At 37.7% G+C, this 21,703-nt stretch overlaps 1 protein-coding gene across 1 annotated transcript in view; it reads right to left on the bottom strand.

Moving 5' to 3' along the window:
- The window catches only part of LOC150076055 (ubiquitin carboxyl-terminal hydrolase 12/46 homolog), a 94,019-nt gene that overhangs the window by 21,082 nt on the left and 51,234 nt on the right, over nucleotides 1–21,703 (bottom strand). Inside the window, exon 5 of the mRNA XM_090387243.1 lies at nucleotides 12,261–12,718. Within this exon, the coding sequence (XP_090243369.1) occupies nucleotides 12,261–12,718 (458 nt within the window). The remainder of the gene's footprint in view (nucleotides 1–12,260; nucleotides 12,719–21,703) is intronic.

Below are 21,703 nucleotides of genomic sequence, written 5' to 3'. Positions count from 1 at the left end.
TTGCTGGAGAGGCCTTCATCCTGCAGTGGATTGAAAATGACTGATGATGATGATGAATATGTAGTTGTGTACGTATATGTGTGTATACAATTATATAAACATGAAAATATTTAACTAAGCAGGATTTTAATTAAAAGACAATCTATTAGTGATTCCTAACATACTGTAAAACAGTTTAACATGTGATTGTTTTAAATAATATAATATAATATAAATGAGAAAATGTTTTCAAGTTTATCATCTACAAACTGGAACAGTATCAACTATATCTATTGTAAAATGAAAATAGCCTATATGACCGACTCCTAATTGACTGAAAACTACTTATTCAAACTGTCTGTCATATAAACTGGGAAAACATACAGTGTTAGCTGCTTCATTGTGTGATCATTTCTCAATTGTGAGTTTGGCAACTTAGTGTATTACCTACTTCAAAATAATTTCCTGAGCATTACATTCTATATTTACAAAAACTATTATATGATGCATAATTTGAATAACAACAGTTGTCCATTGTGATAGTACAATCCACAAACACTGTCAGGAGAGTGTACAATCCTAAATACATTAACACTGAAAAAGTTACCATCCTTTTTCAACTTTACCCATGGAACATAAGCAGAGCTTAATATCAATGAGGCTACCTACTGGCTTTTGAGATGGATGGAATTCAATGCAAAGTCTGCAATGTCCAAAACTTGCATCCTTAGTCCCCACTCGAAGCCATGGTGGAATGACCTCCTGACTAAGGCCTTCAAGGAAAAACAGGCAGCCCACGCCTCCTACAAGGAGTCACCTTCAGAAGAGTCGTATGGCAAATTCTCCAAAGCAAGGATGAATTTCCAGAATATCAAACAATCAGCTATTGACACTTTCATGAATGGCCGGCTGTCCAGAGGCAAACGTGTGTGGTCAAAAAGTCATACCTGCACCCCCGTAGCTTTGAATGTCCAGAAATGGTGTGACCACATGCTGCGTTTTAAGAGAGATCACATAGTGTCTGAAGTATATCCTTGGAATGAAGCACTCAATGTTTCTTCAACTACCAGCAACATTGAAATTTCCGAAGAACAGCTAATGAAAATAATAAACTCACTACCTGGCAAGTCCACCATAGAAGCTGATGCAATACCTCTTTTTAGTCTCAAAATTGCTTCCTATTTCACCAGCAGAGAGCTCACCCACCTCTACAACAAAATACTCAAACAGGGACAGGCCCCTGCAAGCTGGTTGACTTATAGTCATCGCAGTTCCAAAAAAGCCTCAAGCAAAAACACCTGTGGACTTCAGGCCAATATCAATTGCCTCTCCCTTCCTGAAATGCCTCAAGAAGTGCATCTATAATGATGTTGCAATGTCAGGAGAGTGACTCGCAAATGTGACTCGCAATCTTTGCACATAGGCCAGATCATACCCATTATGCCATGCTGAATAGATCTACTATAACCTGTCAACAGTCCTTATCGCAGAAAATACTTCATGCCTGGAATGACAATGAGGACCTACACACTATTTTTCTGGACACGAAATCTGCATTCGACTCAGTCCAAATCACACCCCTCCTTGCATTACTTAGTTTCTATGGGATATCCAGCAATACACTCGAGGTCCTCAAAAGTCTTTTACTTAGGAGAATGCCTTCACATGTAATAACAGCAGAGTCTGTAAAAGCGCAGAAGTAGGAATCCCATAAGGTGGTTCTCTCTCTCTTGGCTCTGCTATTCGCTGCAATATTCATTCCACTTATGGATCAAGTTCCGGCATTCTTGTCATATGCTGATGATATTGTGTGTTACTTGCCATGCAAATTATTATTATTATTATTATTAGCCATATGGTGCAAGGAAGCCTGAGGCTCATGCTGCACCAGCCAAAAAAAAATTCCCGAGTTACCCTGAGAGAGAGAGAGAGAGTCAGAAGTAGAAAGGAATCACCAAGAAAGGGAAGAATGATGATATCCAGCTCAGGACCCTGGGTGTGACAAGCCCATGCTCACCAGATGTGAGCCCCTGGTGCCAGGTTGTTGATCCACAAGAAAGACAAACCTTCTCAGAAACTTTAAACAACTACCTTAATACTTTCTGCCAATATGCCAAATTTTTTGGTCTTTCAGTTAATCCCCAGAAGTCAAGCTATCTCATCTTTTCTCCAAGTCACATGACGTCTGATGATACCTTACTTCTGGAATTAGCAGGAAAGGTTCTGACTCCCACAGACAGTGTCAAGTTCCTAGGGGTAATCCTGGATGCGAATTTCACTTTTAAACAACAAATCCAAGCCCAGATTCCAAAACCTTGTGAGCCTTCTGGGGATGAAAATAAATTTATGCAGAACTCACAATAAACAAATAATCAGAAAATACCTCAAAACATACTTCAGTAGCGTGATCTCCTATGCCGTGGAAGTCTGGTCAGCCGCACCTCCCACCAGCCTCAAGAAACTATGGGGCTTTGAATTCTGGGTGCTGAAGTGGGCCAATGGGTGGTCTCACCAGATCTACACAACATCCAAATCTCTACTATGCTCCAACCTGCAATACACGCCTGCAGTCCACAGAGCCCACGTGCAGAAAATAAAGGCATTCCTTCATCTGTGTTCATCTAAGCATGATCATATGAACATCTGGAACACGGTTGGTTGGCGTTTGCCAGGAAAACACCTCCTCAATACCCCTTCTTTATGCTTAAGGCTCCAGAGGCTACAGAGTTTCAATAGACACTTCCCAAATGTGACTTTGGACACTCTCAACTCGCTCAACATCGACTTGGACCTAAGGTCGATTGACAAGTCATATATAGATGACACCTTGGGCTATCTTACTGAATGTAAAGGACAGGTGTGCAAGTGCCGATCCTAGTATGCCAATGTCATTTTATATTATGCTTAATATGTAGTCTTCTTTTTTATTAAGATTAATTCCCTGTTCAGATATTTTGTCTTTAATGGTTACATTGTAACTGAACTTTGTATTTTTGTGATTGGTCACTTGCATAGTGAATGTTTTGTAAGATTTCTCTGGTTATCTGTGCAGGGAATCAAAAATGCATACCAGTTAATGTATTAAAGAATTTTATTATTGTTATCATTAGAAAGGAATGAGACACACCACATGGAAAAGCTGGTTATCAATTTAGTTAAAATTTATTCATATTTTGGAAAGGGGATAAGAACAGAATAGGAAAACAAGGAGATCTATTAGTAGTAGTAGAAGTAGTGCCATGTGATGCAAGAAAGCAAATGTATGAGCTTATGCAGCATCAGCCAAAAAAAAAAAAAAAAAAAATCACACCATTCCCTCCAAATGCCTGTCTAGTTTCTCCTTAAATTTATTCAACCTATCAACTTCCACAACGACAGATGGAAGTTTGTTCCAGCAATTAACCACCCGCTGGCTAAAGGCAAATTTCCGCACATCCAATCTACATCTGTCTTTTCTTAATTTGAATTTATGCCCCCTTAGGGGGCATAAATTCAGAAACAGTATGTCTATGAGACAGCGAGTGGAGAGACTCTGTTAGAGAGGAGTCATTAATTAACCTAACTGCCCTCTTCTGAATGGAATCTAGAAGCCTGAGAGAGGTTTTGGGGCACCGCCTCAGATGTGGGAACAATATTCTATGGTAGGGCGGATTTGAAATTTGTACAGAGTGAACAGCTGTTTGGAAGAAAAGTAATGTCAAGAGCGAAAGAGAATACCAAGTTTTTTAGATGCAGAGGAAGCAATATTTGTAATGTGCTTGTGCCAGGAAAGAGAAGTCAGGGTAACCCGCAAAACAGATATATCATTTTGCCTAGAAATCGGAGTGGCACCAAACGTAAGCATAGGAGCAGAAAAATCCTTTTTGGGAGATATAAGACAATCAACTAAGTTATCTTTGCCCCACTAGAGAATTACCTGGAGGTCGGCATTTAAGGAATTTATAGCAGATATTTGAGAAGTTGAAGTTGATTGAGCAGGGTAAAGTTTCTCAAAATGGAAAGTGGAATGGATATATCTCATGACTGGGTTATTAGTCATCACAATGCCTACCTGCTGACCAATGAGATCCCAAAGAGGAGGATCAAAACCTAGGTATGGATAGTAGTGTACTCTAGATAAAAAGCAATATACAGTAAGTGATGGTTATAGTGATCACTGGTATTAGAATCAGCCACTTTATAGAATAAAATTTCAAAGAACGGAATGAAATCAATAAAATGCACTACACTTTCATCGTTTATTAGAATCACATTTTCAGTTATAAGAATCAATTTTGAATGCCTCTGTGATATTTTTCTAAAACACATTTCTAGAGGTCACAACCTCTAGAAATGAAATAAAAGAAATCTTAATTTAAATTTCTTTTTTTTAGAAATCTTTTATTTAGAAATCTAAATAAAAGAAACCAAATAAAATAAATGAAATCTAGAAATAAAACAATAAAAACAATTTGCAGTTTTTGGTTTATTGGGCTTTTTGTTTGTATAATCTGTTATAAATGGGTAGTAAACTTGATCTTATTGCATTTGTGATGATACCGATAGCTGGAATTCTATTGATTTTTACGTTATTATGGTGAAATATGTTTCCTCTGCTCTTCATTCCTATATCTAAACGGTAAACTTTTTACTGCGTATCTCACTTCAGCTTGTCGTGTTAGTTCCAATTCGTGTGTGCCATGTTGATTGACATTTATTGTTTTTTACTGTTTTAAATTTTACTACCCAAAAAAAGTCAGTAAACAGCGAATGAATCTGAGTGTAAAAGATAAGTTACAAATTATACAAAACATATGACAAATTAAACTAAAGATATGTCTCAAAGGAAAGCAGCAGTAAATTTAGGAGTGCCTCAGTCATCTTTATCAAAATTATTACAATTATGTCATGAAATTAAACACTAATGTGATTAGTGAAACCAGAAAAAGGAAGAGTGAAGGGAAATGTCAAACAGTAGATGAAGCTCAATTCGTTTGGTTCAAACAAGCCAGCTCATTCAATGCACAAATCAATTGCAGCATTCTTCTTCAAGAGGCTAATGATTTTGCTGAAAAACTACACAAGAGTTTAAGGTGATGGACAGATGGCTGATAAAATGGGAGGAAAGGCATGATATTGTTTACAAAAGACTTCACAGAAAAAAGCAGGATTCTGATAGTTCTGCAGCTGACAACTGGTTGCAAACCTCTTAGCAAACTGTGTTAAGCACTTATAATCCTGAAGACATTTTTAATACAGATGAAACAGGGTTGTACTACAGGGCTACCCCAGACCATTGCATGATTTTTAAAAATTCCTCTGCATCTGCAGGAAAGATCAAAGACAGGATTACAATTTTTTTAACATGCAACATGACAGGAACAATCAAGATGAAGCCGTTAGTTATAGGCAAGAGTAAATCACTTAGATGTTTTAAAGGAGTAAAGCAGCTGCCTGTTGAATATGTCAATAATGCCAATGCTTGGATTGACAGCTTCTTTATTTGAAGATTATCTTCATAAATAGGATTTGCAATTGGATAAGAAAAACAAAAAAATTGCATTGGTGTTGGACAACTGCCCAGCTCTTCCAAATTGACTTTCAAAAACATTGAATTTAATTTTTTTACTTTTGAATACCACATCACTGATTCAACCTCTCAACAGAGAGTAATAAAACCTTTAGGAGACCTTTTATAGATCGGATATGAGGCAAAGAATCATCCTGTCTATAGATGATGGTTTGGGAACATCATCCAATATCGCAAGGCAGATAACTGTTCTAGATTTTTTTTTTTTTTTTTTTTTTTATGTGAACCCCAAACACAAGAGGTATTAGAACCTATAGTACTTAGTACCGTGCTTGGGTTGGATGTTGAGAAGACAAAAGAAGATATTTGTTGACATTGAACTTGAACTTCTGTAGATTGTAATTTTCAGGAAATACGTATGAAGGAAGGTTGTTCCAAAAAACGGCAGTTGAATGAATAAATGAGGAAGATGAAAAGTTGGTTCTGTTGGTTTGAAGTTGGACAGTAAATGGATGTTGGCTGGTGGCGGCACATGTTCGGACTGTTTTTAAAGAGAAAGCGGGAATTATAGAAGCCAATTTAGAAGAACAGTGCCCATGGAAGTATCTGTAGAAGAGACATGCAGCAGAAGCAGTACGTCTATGAGAAAGCGAGTGGAGAGACTCTGTTAGAGATGAATCATTAATTAACCTAACTGCCCTCTTCTGAATAGAATCAAGAAGCCTGAGAGAGGTTTTGGGGGCACCACCCCAGATGTGGGAACAATATTCCATGGCAGGGCGGATTTGCGATTTATACAGAGTGAACAGTTGTTTGGAAGAAAAGTAACGCCGAGAGCAAAAGAGAAAACCAAGTTTTTTAGATGCAGAGGAAGCAATATTTGTAATGTGCTTGTGCCAAGAGAGATTAGAAGTCAGGGTAATCCCCAAAAGAGATATATCATTTTGCCTAGAAATCGGAGTGTCACTAAAGATAAGCATAGGAGTAGAAGAATCCTTTTTGCGAGATATAAGACAAGACTGAGTTTTAGAAGGGTTGAAATCAACTAACTGGAGAATTACCTGAAGGTCGGCATTTAAGGAATTGGTAGCAGATTTTCGAGAAGTTGAAGCTGATTGAGCAGGACAAGGTTTCTCAAAATGGAAAGTGGAATGCAATGTGCTATCATCGATAGCACATTGGAAATCCTATCATGGATAGGATTTCCAGTCAATGGAAGAAGGTCATTAATATACAAGAGGAAAAGATTGGGGGAAAGAACTGAACCTTGGGGGACACCAGCATTAGTGGAGAAGTTAGAAGACAGAGAGCCATCTATCATCATCCTCAGTGAGCGATCAGAGAGAAAACTGGATAACCAATTACTAAAAACAGTTGGCAAACCATAGGATGGAAGCTTGTTTAGAAGACCTTTATGCCAAACACGATCAAAAGCCTTTGAGATGTCAAGAGCAACTACTTGTGTTTCACCGAACCTTTCCATTGAATTAGTCCATAAATGGGTAACATAAGCCAGAATATCACCAGTGGATCGACACTGACGGAATCCATACTGGCAATCGTTGATCTGACAGAAGGTTTCTAGGTAGTTTAAGAGTTCGCGGTTAATTGATTTCTTCATTACTTTAGAAAGAGTTGAAGTAATTGCAATGGGACGATAACTGGATGGGAGGGATTTGTCACCCTTTTTAGGAACTGGCTAGATATGAGCAAATTTCCAAGCAGAAGGAAAAACACCTTTGGAATAAGAAAGTGAAAAAAGGCGGCATAGAAGAGGAGTAAGTTCAGGAGCACAGGTTTTGAGAACAAGTGGAGAAATACCATCGGGACCTGGAGCTTTCTTAGCATCAAGATTCATCAAAATCCTTCTGATATCCTTTTGACGGAAGACCACAGGAGGCATTGAATGGAGCGTGTTGGGAATGGTGGAAGGTGTTTTACAAAGATCATTAATACATGAGCTGGAAGAAAAATGGGATGCCAGCAGGTCAGCTTTATCCTTGGCTGAAGTGACAACAGAACCATCTGGTTTGGACAGAGGTGGGAGCAGAGATGGGCAAAAGTTGCTGCCAATAGCTTTGGCAAGAGACCAGAATGCTCAGCTACCATCAGGGAAAGAAGCAAGTTTTCTACTCTTAGCCTGTTCAAACTCAAGTTTGGACTGATTAATAACTGCTTTACAATTGTTGCGAGCTTTGGTGCAGAAAATGAAACTGAAGAATTAGAAACAAGCCAATTATGGCATGCAACATTCTTCTCTTGAACAGCCTTAACACATTTATTGGAAAACCAAGGTTCAGATAAAGGACGAGATTTTAAAGTGGAGTGTGGGATAAAGGATTCCATTCCTGCAAGAATAATTTCACTGACACGATCTGAGCAAACGTTGACATCAGAAGTTTTGAAACAGTAATCCGACCAAGGAAAAGAAGAAAAGAAGTCTCGCAGGTCATCCCATTTTGCATTCTTGTAATGCCAAACAACACGAGGTTGGGAATAGCCATGAGATAAAGGTTCCATTGGAGAAGAGGCAATCACCAAGTTGTGATCTGAAGTGCCTAAAGGACCTCTCACTTCGACCGTGTACTTAGAAGGGTTGTTTGTGAGAAACAGATCAAGTGTGTCGGCTGAAGATTAGGATTGTCCGGTATCCTTGTAGGTAAATGAACAATCTGTGCAAGGTCATTAGTAATTGCAAAAGCCTCAGCATCTCGACCAGCTGGGTCGGTGTGACTAGAAAACGGAAGCCAGCTGGAGTTGTGAACATTAAAATCACCAAGGAAAATTACCTCACTGTTAGGAAAGTTGGACTGGAAAAAGTCAAGTTGGAAAGAGAGGAAGTCAAAGAGTTCCAAGTGATTAGTGGAGTTGGGAGATCGGTAGAGACAACAGATTAATTTGACACAATGAGGTAGAGAGATTTTAAGCCAGAGCAGACCAAAGAGAGGAGATTCCAAATTGCCAAGTCTCTGACAGGGAATATCATAACGGACATATGCACAAGTACCACCTTTGATGCGAAAGGAATCATACAGCGAATAATTTGGGCATCTGAGATGATCAGTAGTTGAATCAACCGATAACTGAGATTCTGTCAGAAAAAGTACATGGGTTTGGCAGACTGCAAGTGTAAATGGACATCGTTGAGATTAGAATTGAGACCACGTATATTTGTGAAATGAATTAGGAATTAGGATGCACTTCATATGACAATGAGTGCCTGAAATGAAGTTTCCAAAACCTGCATTAGCAACTGTTTCAAAAGATGTGGATTAATTATTCATGATGATCAACTAAGTCACAATACTGATCACATTGAAAAGTCTGAAGACATGGGTGAACAGGAATTTAATGACTGGGTGGATATTAGATGGTGATCTACAAGTTACTACAGCTTTAACAGAAGAAGAAATTGCACAGTCCATTACTGATAATTTTGTCAAGGAGGAGGAAAATAAAGATGAACCTGAAAGAATTCCCGTTACAAAATGGCAAACTCGTGAAGCTATAGCTATCCACTGCTTGGGGACATGCTCCAGATGTAACTCTTTCACTAATTCCTGGACATTGTTACAATTACCCAAAGCACCATCCATGGAGTAATTGTTTATGTTAAATTGCCTCTTCCTATAAAAAGACAACTCAACACCTTTTTCAAGAAGATTCCACTGCTGAAGCTGTGATCCTAATAATTGAGTCTTAGAAGTCCAAATCTCTGATCAAATCATTCAGTTCAGCCTAAGTGATTGATGCATCTTTACAGTATCAAGAGCTGAAAAGTCTGGATCTGTACTCATTCTGGGTTCTGTATCTTCTGGACAGACTTCTTTTCTGATTCTCAGTCAGAGTCAAGGCCAAACTGGCATTGTATCATCATGAGGAACTGGCCTCAGATAAGAAGGTACATTGGGATGCTCTACTTTATGCTTGGATTTCCCAGAAAAACCAGAAATACTGGTCAGGCAAAAGTAACAATCGTTTATGTGTTCTCGAGGTTCCAGCCATATCACCGGAACAACAAAAGGCATTGATTTATGACTACCTCTAAATCAGTCTGTTAACCCCTTCACGGAACATTTTTTTCAGGAAAATGTGCCGTAATAGATCGACTTTTTTTATTTTACAGATTAAAAGTATGCATCATGCGAATACAAATTGTATAGTTTTTTATGTTTTTTATTAATTTTTTCATAGAAAATACATGGGAATAATTAACCCATTTGGGCTATCCCGAGTTATCTCGTGTATGCTAAAAAGTGTGCAAATTATACAGATTTTTTTAATAAATTAGAGAAAGGCACAGAAAAAGTCTTCATTACTCATTATATAAATAAATTTAAAAAATCAAGTGGAACGCACAAGCAGTAACCGTGAACTAACTACATTCTGACACATGGCCACCACAAGTGGAGGGGCGAGGTAAGCATCGCTTACGGGTGGCAGTTCAAGAGGGTGTCGAAATATTTTTCAATATTGTTTTTGTGAATTATTTTCATGGGTTCAGTATTCTGGGGGGCGCCTCCATAGCCAGGTGGGAAGGAGCAGCAGTGCATAGCACGCGCTTCTTGATTAGACCGGGGTTCGAGCCCGTCACCACCAAATACGGAGGATGCGGAAAGGTCAAGGGAATGACCACCGCATATTCCTGGAGCAATATGGCCTTAGTTGCTAATGCTCCTAAAAACCAAATAACAATAACAGTATTCTGCATTTAGGGCGGCAAATTATATTTTGCTTACTGGCAGTACAGGAATGCAAGCTACTGTTCTGACATTGCTGTACAATATAAGTAAAACGAAAGCGAGTCCTTTGCTGCCAGGTGTAAGAAAATCCTGAGAAAACTCAGAATATTTCCTGCCAGAGAAAAATGCCAGAGAAAATACGTTTCGGTCCAAAATTTGAAGGTATTATTGTTTGCTTCAGGTATTATTGTATCCTGAGATATTTCGTTTATTTTATAACTTTTAAAACTAAAAACGAGATATCCCAGGATAATCCATGAAGGGGTTAATGTCCTTGAACATGAGCTACAGGAAATCTTTCAAGCTCATACTTTATCTTGATCTCCAACCTTACATCCAAAATAGAGTTCATAGGCTTTTCTCGCAAATTGTGACAATGGCTTCTGCTGCGATTTTAATACCACTTCTCCGCAAACATAGCAAAAGCTATCAGGCTTATTTCAGCAAGAACACAACATATTTCATGTACAGTTGAGGTACATGTACATAAGAACACAATTAAGAAATTGTACATTTTTATTTCTAATTTAAACACAGTTCATGATTTACACTTATGCACACAACACTTGTTTACAAACACAAATTCACTAAAACACTTGTTCACTTTGTTCACCACTCGCTCTCTGAAATACATACACCTTTTGAAATACAAAAATGCTTGCTTGGTGCGGAACCCACTCGTATATATACCGGTAGAGAAGTTTCTAAAAGGTTCATAATATTTCTAGAGAACTTTGTCAAAAGTTCCAGAACCTTCTAGAAATATCCCGACCTTTCTTCCACGTGTAATAATATTCTAGAACAGTGGTGTTCAGCCTATGGGCCCCCAGACTGGATACCGCACGTGCGGAAAGCGAACTAAAACAGCATTTTAGAGAGTCAGGCCACTGCGTGCACAGGTATGCTTCGAGCTCGACTATATCAAACGTGTTCATGTAGTCCAGTGCAGTCACACGTACGCTGAATACAGTTATGTATGTGTATGTATCAATCTTTTCAAATTGTGAAATTCTACTATTTTGATATAACTTGTTCATTATATTGAATTATTATTAATTTGCATTGAATTAAAAAATCATCCTTAAAAATGTTCCAAAAGAGGAAAATTGATTTGGAGTGTCGTGTTTTTAATTAAAAGTGGAGTGAAGACTATTGCTTCATTGAGTATGATGGAAAAGCGGTGTGTAAGGAGACTCTGTTTCCATCATACTCAATGAAGCAATAGTCTTCACTCCACCTTTAATTAAAAACATGACACTCCAAAAACAATTTTCCTCTTTTGGAACTTTTTTAAGTATTCTTGAGCATTCTAAAGTGAGTTTTAAAAACCAAAAAGTAAGGTATTTTTTTTTTTTAAAAAACAAAAGTCATATTTTTATAATTTTAATAAAATCTAAAAAATAAATCACTGACATAGATTTGTTGCACATAAAAGTGTTGGGAATTTGCATTTTTTATATATGCCTGAAAATAAAAAACAGTAACGTGAAAATAGATGTAACAAGATATGGAAAATGTAACCCACTAATTTTTCTCGAATCACTCAGTGCATTCCGCAAAACAAATCTCACTTTGAATATGGCCCCTGTAACGGAAAAGGTTGGACGTCACTGTTCTAGAACATTCTGGGATATTCTTGAATGTTGTAGAAAGCTCTCGAATGCTCTAGAAATCTCCTGAATGTTCTAGAAAAAAATAGTAATAAAAAAAAAATAGATGGAAGAGATGATTAAACTAACTACAGGTTTTGGTTTTTGGTCATTAACCTAAGATTTTGAAAACTGAGGGTGATGAGAACTTTTTAAGCACATATAAGAGTTTCTGAACACATTTCCTACGAGAATCTGTTGAAATTATTTCAGGGAGGATATTGATGTTAACCAGTGTAATCTCATTTATAATTTTGAAGGAAAATAAGTGGTAGTGATGCACATGAATGAAGAAAAATAAAAAAATATTCCTTTATCTCAAATAAAATATCTATTCCAAAAAAAAAAAAAAAAGAAAAGTAGCTAGAAGTTTTTACTTACCAATATCTTTTCCATGTGATTCAGTGTATAATGGATCAAGTGTAATTTTTATATCAGAAAAGCATTCAACCTTCATTTGTACATTCTCACATTCTAGACATTTTAATGTCTGATGCATTTCACCTTCAAATAAATTTATAAGGTTACTAATAGTTTCAGAGTCACTTTTATCACTTATACCATGCATATTTTCATCATTTATTCTTTTCATATTCATGCCATTAGCTTCAAATGTACAGAGACCACTCGGCCCACAGAAGCCTATTTTATCTTTTTTACTGATTTCCCCAAAAGCTTCTTCATCAGCATAGTGCTTTCTTTTTCTTTGCCATCTTGCTGGAATGTGACTAGATAATATGTTGTACTTCAGACAGCACTGTGATAAAGATGACACAAGCCACATAAACAATTCATGAGCATCATGTTGCTGGTCAGCTTTAAAACACGATGCAACTTGCCTATTAAAAAGAAAATGCAATTTATTATGTGGTTTAAAATATTTTCTTCTATTTATCTATATATTGTATACAGAGTAATTATATTTAAAGTGGAGGAATGTGTAGTCTTCAAGACCAAGCATGAATTTCAGGAATTTCATACTCTTTGTCTACTTTTGTCCATGCAGCTGAAACTCTCAATACCTTTCAAATAGAGTTTTCTTTGATTTCTCCATTGAAAATTCCAGAAATCTTTGTTAGTTACCACACAAACAAGAAAAATGCAATACCAGAATGAAATACTATCAATCCTATTTAGTTTATTCCTGATATAAACAGGTGAGAGTTGCTCTCGCTAAGGTTTGCTTTGGAGAGGAATTAACTCATTTGCTGGATTTTTTTCCAGCATGTGAAGTACAGCATGGGCTAGCTCATGGGCAGCCATACCTGATTTTCTCAGCTAAGGTAACTGCATACACCCACTTGTTTACATCAGGAACAGAAAAATAATAGACTATAACTGATTCTTTGCATGCAAAGAAAAAATTATGCTCCTCACATTGAATTGTTTTGTGAAAAGAAAATTATTATATATTCTTTCTTCAGCATATTCTTCTCCTACTAACAAAATTTTAAGGAAACTGATTCATTGGCAGTTGCATTATAAATTGCAAAAACTGTTGTCACAGAAAAGAGCACATTGTGTAGTGGATAAAAAAAAGAAGTTTGCATTACTCACATAGAACTGTTTTTCAAAAATTATATTATCTTGTAACAAAATTTCAAGAAAAAATCTCTTAGAAACTGTGTTATAAACTTCCAAAAACTGGTATTTTTTGACACCAGTTTTTGGAAGCTTAACATTCACACCACTTTCATTTGCTTGCAAAGTAAAAAAGTGCATGCTGCTCATAATTTTTTTTTAAAGAAAATTGTACATTCCTTCTTCAGTGTATATTATATCTAACAAACATTTTCAAAGAAATAAATCATCTACTGCTGGCAACTGCATTTTAAATTACAAAAACTGGTGTCAAACAGAAAACACATTGTGCACTGGACAAAAAAAGTTTGTTATTCACATAAATTGTTTTTGAAAATGATATTGCTATAGTAAGCACCTTTTTCTAGCTGTGTATTTTACCTTGTAACAATATTTTAAAGAAAATCTCTCTACTGGAAGCTACATTGTAAACTTCCAAAAGGTGGTACTGAAATGAAACCCTTGCAACCATTGTTACCTTGCTGTTGTTGAGTTTTGGGCACATCAAGCAGCTTAGACCATATTGCACCATTGTATACTGTATTATGTTTATACAAGTGTGTATTCATGCGAGATTTGCATGTTGTGCAAGCTGGAAGACCCAGGATAACTCACAGAGAACCCTATTCTCTCTGCCCGCAATCAGCTAACTACAGCCTCGCTTAAAGAAGACTTCAGAAATTCTTCCAGTCACAGACAGGAATTGAACCCAAACCTCTCAAATTGAGTGGCAAGCAGCAAAACCACTCTACTGCCATGGATGGCTGTTACCTTGTGCACAATATAAAAAAGGCATGTGCTATTCATAAAATATCGCTTTTTGAAAAATATATTGTTAAAAAATCTTTCTTTGATATATAAAACACATTAGAAATCTAAGCCATATATATGGCTCAATAACAAATTTTCAGGAAAAATTTTGTTTTGGAAGCTATGTTATAAACTTGTAGCATCAAATCTAAAAATGGACTGGAAAAAATGCAAATTTTTAAAAATTAACTACTGCAATTATTAAAAAGATATTTTAGTTTTGCAAATTAGACAGTATTACTAATCAGAGAAAAAAAACTGCTAAGAAATTTTCATAAATGCTGACATGCTATTGGGTTTTCTAGACTCTACGCAGGTCCACAGTAACAATTTCTTGGGGTATAACTTGGAGTTAAAGTGCATTACTTCTGCTTGTTTTAGGTGAAAAACCATTAATGACAGAAAGATGAGATTTGAAATGAACTTTCTCTGAATGCCACTTGTCCCTATGAAAAAAAGTTCAAAAAATTGTCCCCAGGGACAAATGGCACTGTGCGGCAGTTGACATGGTCAACTGCCGCACAAAACATGTCATGGAGAATTTTAGCAACATGCTGTATGATCTTTTCCTTCAAACTGGCCAGAGATTGAAATATCCTTAATAAACTCCACCCTTGAAGTCCAGAGATTGGCCAAATATTCCTAAAGTAATCGGAACAGATGATGTGGTCATCATTGGATGTGTCATGAAGCAACTGGCCAACCAATGTGTGGAGGAACCTGATCCTGCATAAAAATGGTTGTTTCCAAAAACATCCTCTCTCTCTACTGAAGAACAGAAATCATATGATGAGAGAGAAGAGGGGAAAAGGAGTTTTTCATGTATGTGAATACAAAGAAGAGAAAAAATCAAACTGAACCCTTGTGTAATGGGTACAGAAAGGAGATAACCTAGCTGATTATGCAGATGAACTGAACAGTTCATTTGCAATATCAGCTGGGTTATCTAAGTATATTTTGCATTGCATATTTACAAAAGAAAGCCCCTTCATGATGAGGGGAAACTGTGCGAGTGAAGCTGAAAAGCATGAAATTGATATTGAAATTTCAGATTATTTATTATAAAAATTTTCAAGCCTAAAGGCAAATAAAGCTGCTGGAGTTGATGGCATATACCCAATAATTTTGAGAAAGGTGGCAAAAGAGTACACTCCAGATGCCAGTCACACCCTCATAATTAACCATTAATGTTAATTGTGAGGGTGTGACTGGCATCTGGAGAGATTCCCTTGGTGCAAAGAAGTACCAATGTATCACCAATACATAAAAGTTATATGAGTGAAGCAAGTAACTACTGACTGGTCAGTCTAACTTCAGTGGTAGGGAAAATCATGGAGGCAATAATCAAGAATGCAATCAGGTTCATTTAGAAAAACCATGCTATGTTTTGTTCATTCTGAACGAAATACAGAATGGTATTGTAAAGAGCAAATCATGTTTAACTAACCTGATTAGCTATATTGACAGAATTACTCAAGAGCTGAATGCAGGAAATAACTCTGACATTGTTTAATTAGATTTCAGCAAAGCATCTGACTCCCACATGAGAGTTTAATGTACAAGATGAAACATATTGAAATCATTCTTAGATAGATTGTAGGATGGTTGCAAAACAAAATGATATTAATTTTCCAAAATGATATTAATGAAGGGATATACAGGGTATAATATCAAATTTGTAGAGATGATGTTAAGATTGGTAGCATAGTTAATGATCAGTGCCAAGCAGAGCTTCTTTCAGATGACTTAGATATACATACTTCAGAAGTAATCAGAAAAGCAGCATCTATGTTTTAATGCAGAAAAATACAAGGTCTTACACTTGGGGAACAGTAACTCATAAATACTTATAAATTTGGTGGGACTGAACTAAACAAGTAGAGAAAAGGATTTGGGAATTATAATACAGTCAGACATGAAGTTCTCTAAGCAGTGTAGATAGGCAGCAAGGAAGGCCATAGTGTCCTATCAATGATTAGCATTAGCAAGGGCACATGATGCAAGAAAGCAAGCTTATATAGCATCAGCCAAAAAGAAAAAAAAAAAAAAAAACACACACACACCCCCTTCTCATTTCACCCATTCGCTCACTCCAAATGTTTGTCCAGTTCTGCCTTGAATCTGTTTAAGCTATCAACTTCTATTTATCATAAATTTGCAGCCTAAACCTCTCCCCCCCCCGTAATTTAAGTTTGTGATCCCTAGTTCTGGAATCATTTATAACAGTGAAAATTTCGCTTTAATTTATTTTACTATCCCCTCTCAAAGCCTTATAGACATCAATGAAGTCCCCTCTAAGGTGTGTCATTGCCAAGCTCTGTAGCCCACATAATCAAAGTCTTTACTAATATGGTCACCCTTTTACAGATAATCACCATGTGGGTTGCCTCACTTTGGGCCCTTTCAAGAAGCTCAATACTTTTTTTTAGTTGAAGTCTCCATACCTGGACACAGTATTCCAATGCAGTATTATAATTAACTTATACAATGGGATTATGATCTCCCTATATCTTTTTTTTTTTTATGTAAACTCCAAACACGAGAGGTATTAGAACCTATAGTACTTAGTACCGTGCTTGGGTTGGAGGTTGAGAAGACGAAAGAAGATATTTGTTGACATTGGACTTGAACTTCTTTAGACTGTAATTTTCAGGAAATACGTATGAAGGAAGGTTGTTTCAGAAAATGGCAGTTGAATGAATAAACGAGGAAGATGAAAAGTTGTTCTGTGAGTTTGAAGTTGGACAGTAAATGGATGCTGGCTGGCGGCTGCACGTATTTGGACTGTTTTGAAGGAGAGAGCGGGAATTATAGAAGCCAATTCAGAAGAACAGTGCCCATGGAAGTATCTGTAGAAGAGGCATGCAGCAGAAACAGTACGTCTATGAGACAGCGAGTGGAGAGACTCTGTTAGAGATGAATCATTAATTAACCTAACTGCCCTCTTCTGAATGGAATCAAGAAGCCTGAGAGGTTTTGGGGGCACCACCCCAGATGTGGGAACAATATTCCATGGTAGGGCGGATTTGCGATTTATACAGAGCAAGCAGCTGTTTGGAAAAAAAGTAACGCCGACAGCGAAAGAGAAAACCAAGTTTTTTAGATGGAGAGGAAGCAATATTTGTAATGTGCTTGTGCCAAGAGAGATTAGAAGTCAGGATAATCCCCAAAAAGGATATATCATTTTGCTTAGAAATCAGAGTGTCACCAAAGATAAGCATAGGAGCAGTAGAATCCTTTTTGCGAGATATAAGACAAGACTGAGTTTTAGACGGGTTGAAATCAACTAAGTTGTCTTTGCCCCACTGGAGAATTACCTGAAGATCAGAACTTAAGGAATTGGTAGCAGATTTTCGAGAAGTTGAAGGTGATTGGGCAGGGCAAGGTTTCTCAAAATGGAAAGTGTAATGCAAAGTGCTATCATCGGCAAAACTATGGATAGGATTTCCAGTCAATGGAAGAAGGTCATTAATATACAAGAGGAAAAGAGTGGGGAAAAGAACTGAACCTTGGGGGACACCGGCATTAGTGGAGAAGTTAGAAGGCAGAGAGCCATCTACCATCACCCTCAGTGAGCGATCAGAGAGAAATCTGGATAACCAATTACAAAAAACATTTGGCAAACCATAAGATGGAAGCGTGTTTAGAAGACCTTTATGCCAAATACGATCGAAAGCCTTTGAGATGTCAAGAGCAACTACTTGTGTTTCACCAAACCTTTCCATTGAATTAGTCCATAAATGGGTAATATAAGCCAGAATATCACCATTGGATCAACACTGATGGAATCCATACTGATGATCATTGATCAGACAGAAGGTTTCTAGGTAGTTAAGAATTGGAAGTTAATTGATTTCTACATTACTTTAGAAAGAGTAGAAGTAATTGCAATGGGATGATAATTGGATGGGAGGGATTTGTCACCCTCTTTAGGAACTAGCTGGATATGAGCAAATTTCCAAGCAGAAGGAAAAACACCTTTGGAATAAGAAAGTGAAAAAAGGCGGCATAGAAGAAGAGTAAGTTCAGGAGCACAGGTTTTGAGAACAAGACCTGGAGATTTCTTAGCATCAAGATTCATCAAAATCCTTCTGATATCCTTTTGACGGAAGACCACAGGAGGCATTGAATGGAGCGTGTTGGGAATAGTGGGAGATGTTTTACCAAGATCATTAATACATGAGTTTGAAGAAGAATGGGATGCTAGCAGGGCAGCTAGCTTTATCCTTGGCTGAAGTGACAACAGAACCATCTGGTTTGGACAGAGGTGGGAGCAGATATGGGCAAATGTTGCGGCCAATAGCTTTGGCAAGAGACCAGAATGCTCAGCTACCATTAGAGCAAGAAGCAAGTTTTCTACTCTTAGCCTGTTCAAACTCTAGTTTGTACTGATTAATAACTGCTTGACAATTGTTGCGAGCTTTGGTGTAGGCAGAAAATGAAACTGAAGAATTAGAAACAAGCCAATTACGATATGCAACTTTCTTCTCTTGAACAGCCTTAGCACATTTATTGGAAAACCAAGGTTTAGATAAAGGACGAGATTTTAAAGTGGAGTGTGGGATAAAGGATTCCATTCCTGCAAGAATAATTTCACTGACACGATCTGTGCAAATGTTGACATCAGAAATTTTGAAACAGTAATCCGACCAAGGAAAAGAAGAAAAGAAATCTCCCAGTTATCCCATTTTGCCTTCTTTTAATGCCAAACAACATGAGGTTGGGAATAGCCATGAGATAAAGGTTCCATTGGAGAAGAGACAATCACCAAATTGTGATCTGAAGTTCCTAAAGGACCTCTCACTTCGTCCGTGTACTTAGAAGGATTGTTTGTGAGAAACAGATGAAGATTAGGATTGTCCGGTATCCTTGTAGGTAAATGAACAATCTGTGCAAGGTCATTAGTAATTGCAAAAGCCTCAGCATCTCGACCAGCTGGGTCGGTGTGACTAGAAAACGGAAACCAGCTGGAGTTGTGAACATTAAAATCACCAAGGAAAATTACCTCACTGTTAGGAAAGTTGGACTGGAAAAAGTCAAGTTGGAAAGAGAGGAAGTCAAAGAGTTCCAAGTGATTAGTGGAGTTGGGAGAACGGTAGAGACAACAGATGAATTTGACACAATGAGACAGAGAGATTTTAAGCCAGAGAAGATCGAAGAGAGGAGATTCCAAATTGCCAAGTCTCTGACAGGGAATATCAGAACGGACATATGCACAAGTACCCCCTTTGAGGCGAAAGGAATCATACAACGAATAATTTTGGCATCTAAGATGAGCAGTAGTTGAATCAACCGATAACTGAGATTCTGTCAGAAAAAGTACATGGGGTTTGGCAGACTGTAAGTGGAAATGGACATCGTTGAGATTAGAACTGAGACTACATATATTTGTGAAATGAATTAGGAAGTGTTTGGGAGGTTTAGATCTTTTTTGCAGATAAGCTTGCTCTATTAGTTTGACAATTCATGGTGAATTTAATAGTAAGAAAAAGTGGGTGAGACATGCTGTATGAAGTAATGAAATTTTTGGATATGCGTACACATGGTAAGAATATACCCAGATCCTTGACATAATGTGGCCTCGACAATCCCCCCCCCCCCCGCATACACACTACTCAGACTCCCTCCAGTCACTATCTGGCACAGTAGAGGAAGCAAGATTATAGCTGATCCGGAAGCCTCCTAGAGATTTACCAATAGGTTTGGTCCAGTGTACTAACTATCAGCTGGCCTGCGAACACTGTTTTAGAGCTGTACCCTCGAAATGTAAGGAATATTGGATCTCGCCACGATGTTCATCATAACCTCAAAAGTCATCAATCATACTGCATGATGGAAGAGATGGGGAATGGTTGACCGAAACCTGGCTCTAGAGACTAAACATGGGTTCCACCACATCAAGCCTCCAATAAGCAAAGTGGTGGTATTTCACCGGTTGATGAGAGTCATCTGCCACCTAGTACTCCCTGGTAACATAGAGGGGCGGCATTCCTCCATGTGGTGTGGGCGACACAACTCGACTCCTGCTTACGTTGGTTCACACCTGGGTGGTCACCCACCATGTACTTGTGCATGGAGGTTATACCCAGGATTACTAACAGTCCCACCAGCGTGAAGGTGCAAGCAGAGGATTTGGCTGTCACAGACCATTTGGACTTCGCCGAAATTGAGTCCACTTGACTTGAGTGTCACCCGAATATCAGTTCCATCAGAATTTTAGACTCCCAGGTAGCAAGTACAGCTCGTCTGGCATATCTGAGAGAATGTCTGTGACAACCTCAAGGACCAAAATCTAGAGGCTACCAATTGATAAATCATTGTTGGACATCATGGCACTCTCCTGGCTGCCTCTGCCTCTCCACACTGCTCAGGGAACTTCATATCTGCCTGTATATGGACTCCAAGATCCCTATCTTTCTCTAATGTTTTTAATTCAGTCCAATCAAGCATATATGTTATTTTGGAGTTGCTATTCCCTAAGTGTAAAACCTTGCATTTGCTCCATTAAAACATAACTGTACCCTTTCTAAACATGCTTTGAAGCCTGTTCAAGTCCTCCTGAAGAAAAGCTGCTTGACACCGATCATTCATCACTCTCCCATACCTTTACATCTGCATTTTTTCGCATTACATCTTCTATCTCCCCCCACCGTTGATGTAGTTTATGATAATTAGAAACAACAGTGGTCTAAGAACAGGGTCCCAGGGAACCCTACTAATGCTGTTGCTCCAATCAGAAGAATATCCATTAATCAAAACTCTCTGCTTCGTGCCCCATCCTGCAATCCATCTTCTTAGAACTTTTCCCATAATCCCTGCCTGTTTCAGATTATGGGTTTGTTAAGGGAAAGTCTTGTCTGACAAATTTGATTGGATACTATGTGGTTACAAAGGAACTGGATGCAAAAAACAATTTTGATATCGTATACTTGGATTTCAGGAAAGCTTTTGACACTTGCGAATGGAAGACTACTGTACAAATTGGAACAATATGGTATTAAGGGTAAGTTGCTACAATGGATAAAAGGGTGGTTGAGTGGGAGAGGACAGAGAATGGTAATCAATGGACACTGCTCTTCATGGACTAATATTATTAGTGCAGTCCTCCAGGGTTCGGTGTTGGGCCCACTGTTGTTCTGTATATTTATCAATGATATTGATGAAGGAATATTAGGCTTAATGTCGAAGTTTGCAGATGATAAAAAGGTTGGCAGTGTGCTACTGCAACAGGATCTAGAAAATTTGGGAAAATGGGCTAAGAAGTGGCAACTGAAGTTTAACATTGATAAATGCAAAGTACTGCATATGAGTAGAAGTAACCCCAGAGAAACGTACCAACTGTGTGGTACTACCCTTAGGGTGGTAGAAAATGAAAAAGATCTGGGAGTAATTGTGCAGTCAGATATGAAATTTTCTGAGCAGTGCAGACAGGC

Source organism: Mastigoproctus giganteus, chromosome 13 (genome assembly GCF_048544385.1).
Source record: "Mastigoproctus giganteus isolate SK-2022 chromosome 13, ASM4854438v1, whole genome shotgun sequence".
NCBI lineage: Eukaryota > Metazoa > Arthropoda > Arachnida > Uropygi > Thelyphonidae > Mastigoproctus > Mastigoproctus giganteus.
The sequence above is the reverse complement of the archived record's forward strand: the minus strand, read 5'-3'. Positions and strand labels throughout refer to the sequence as shown.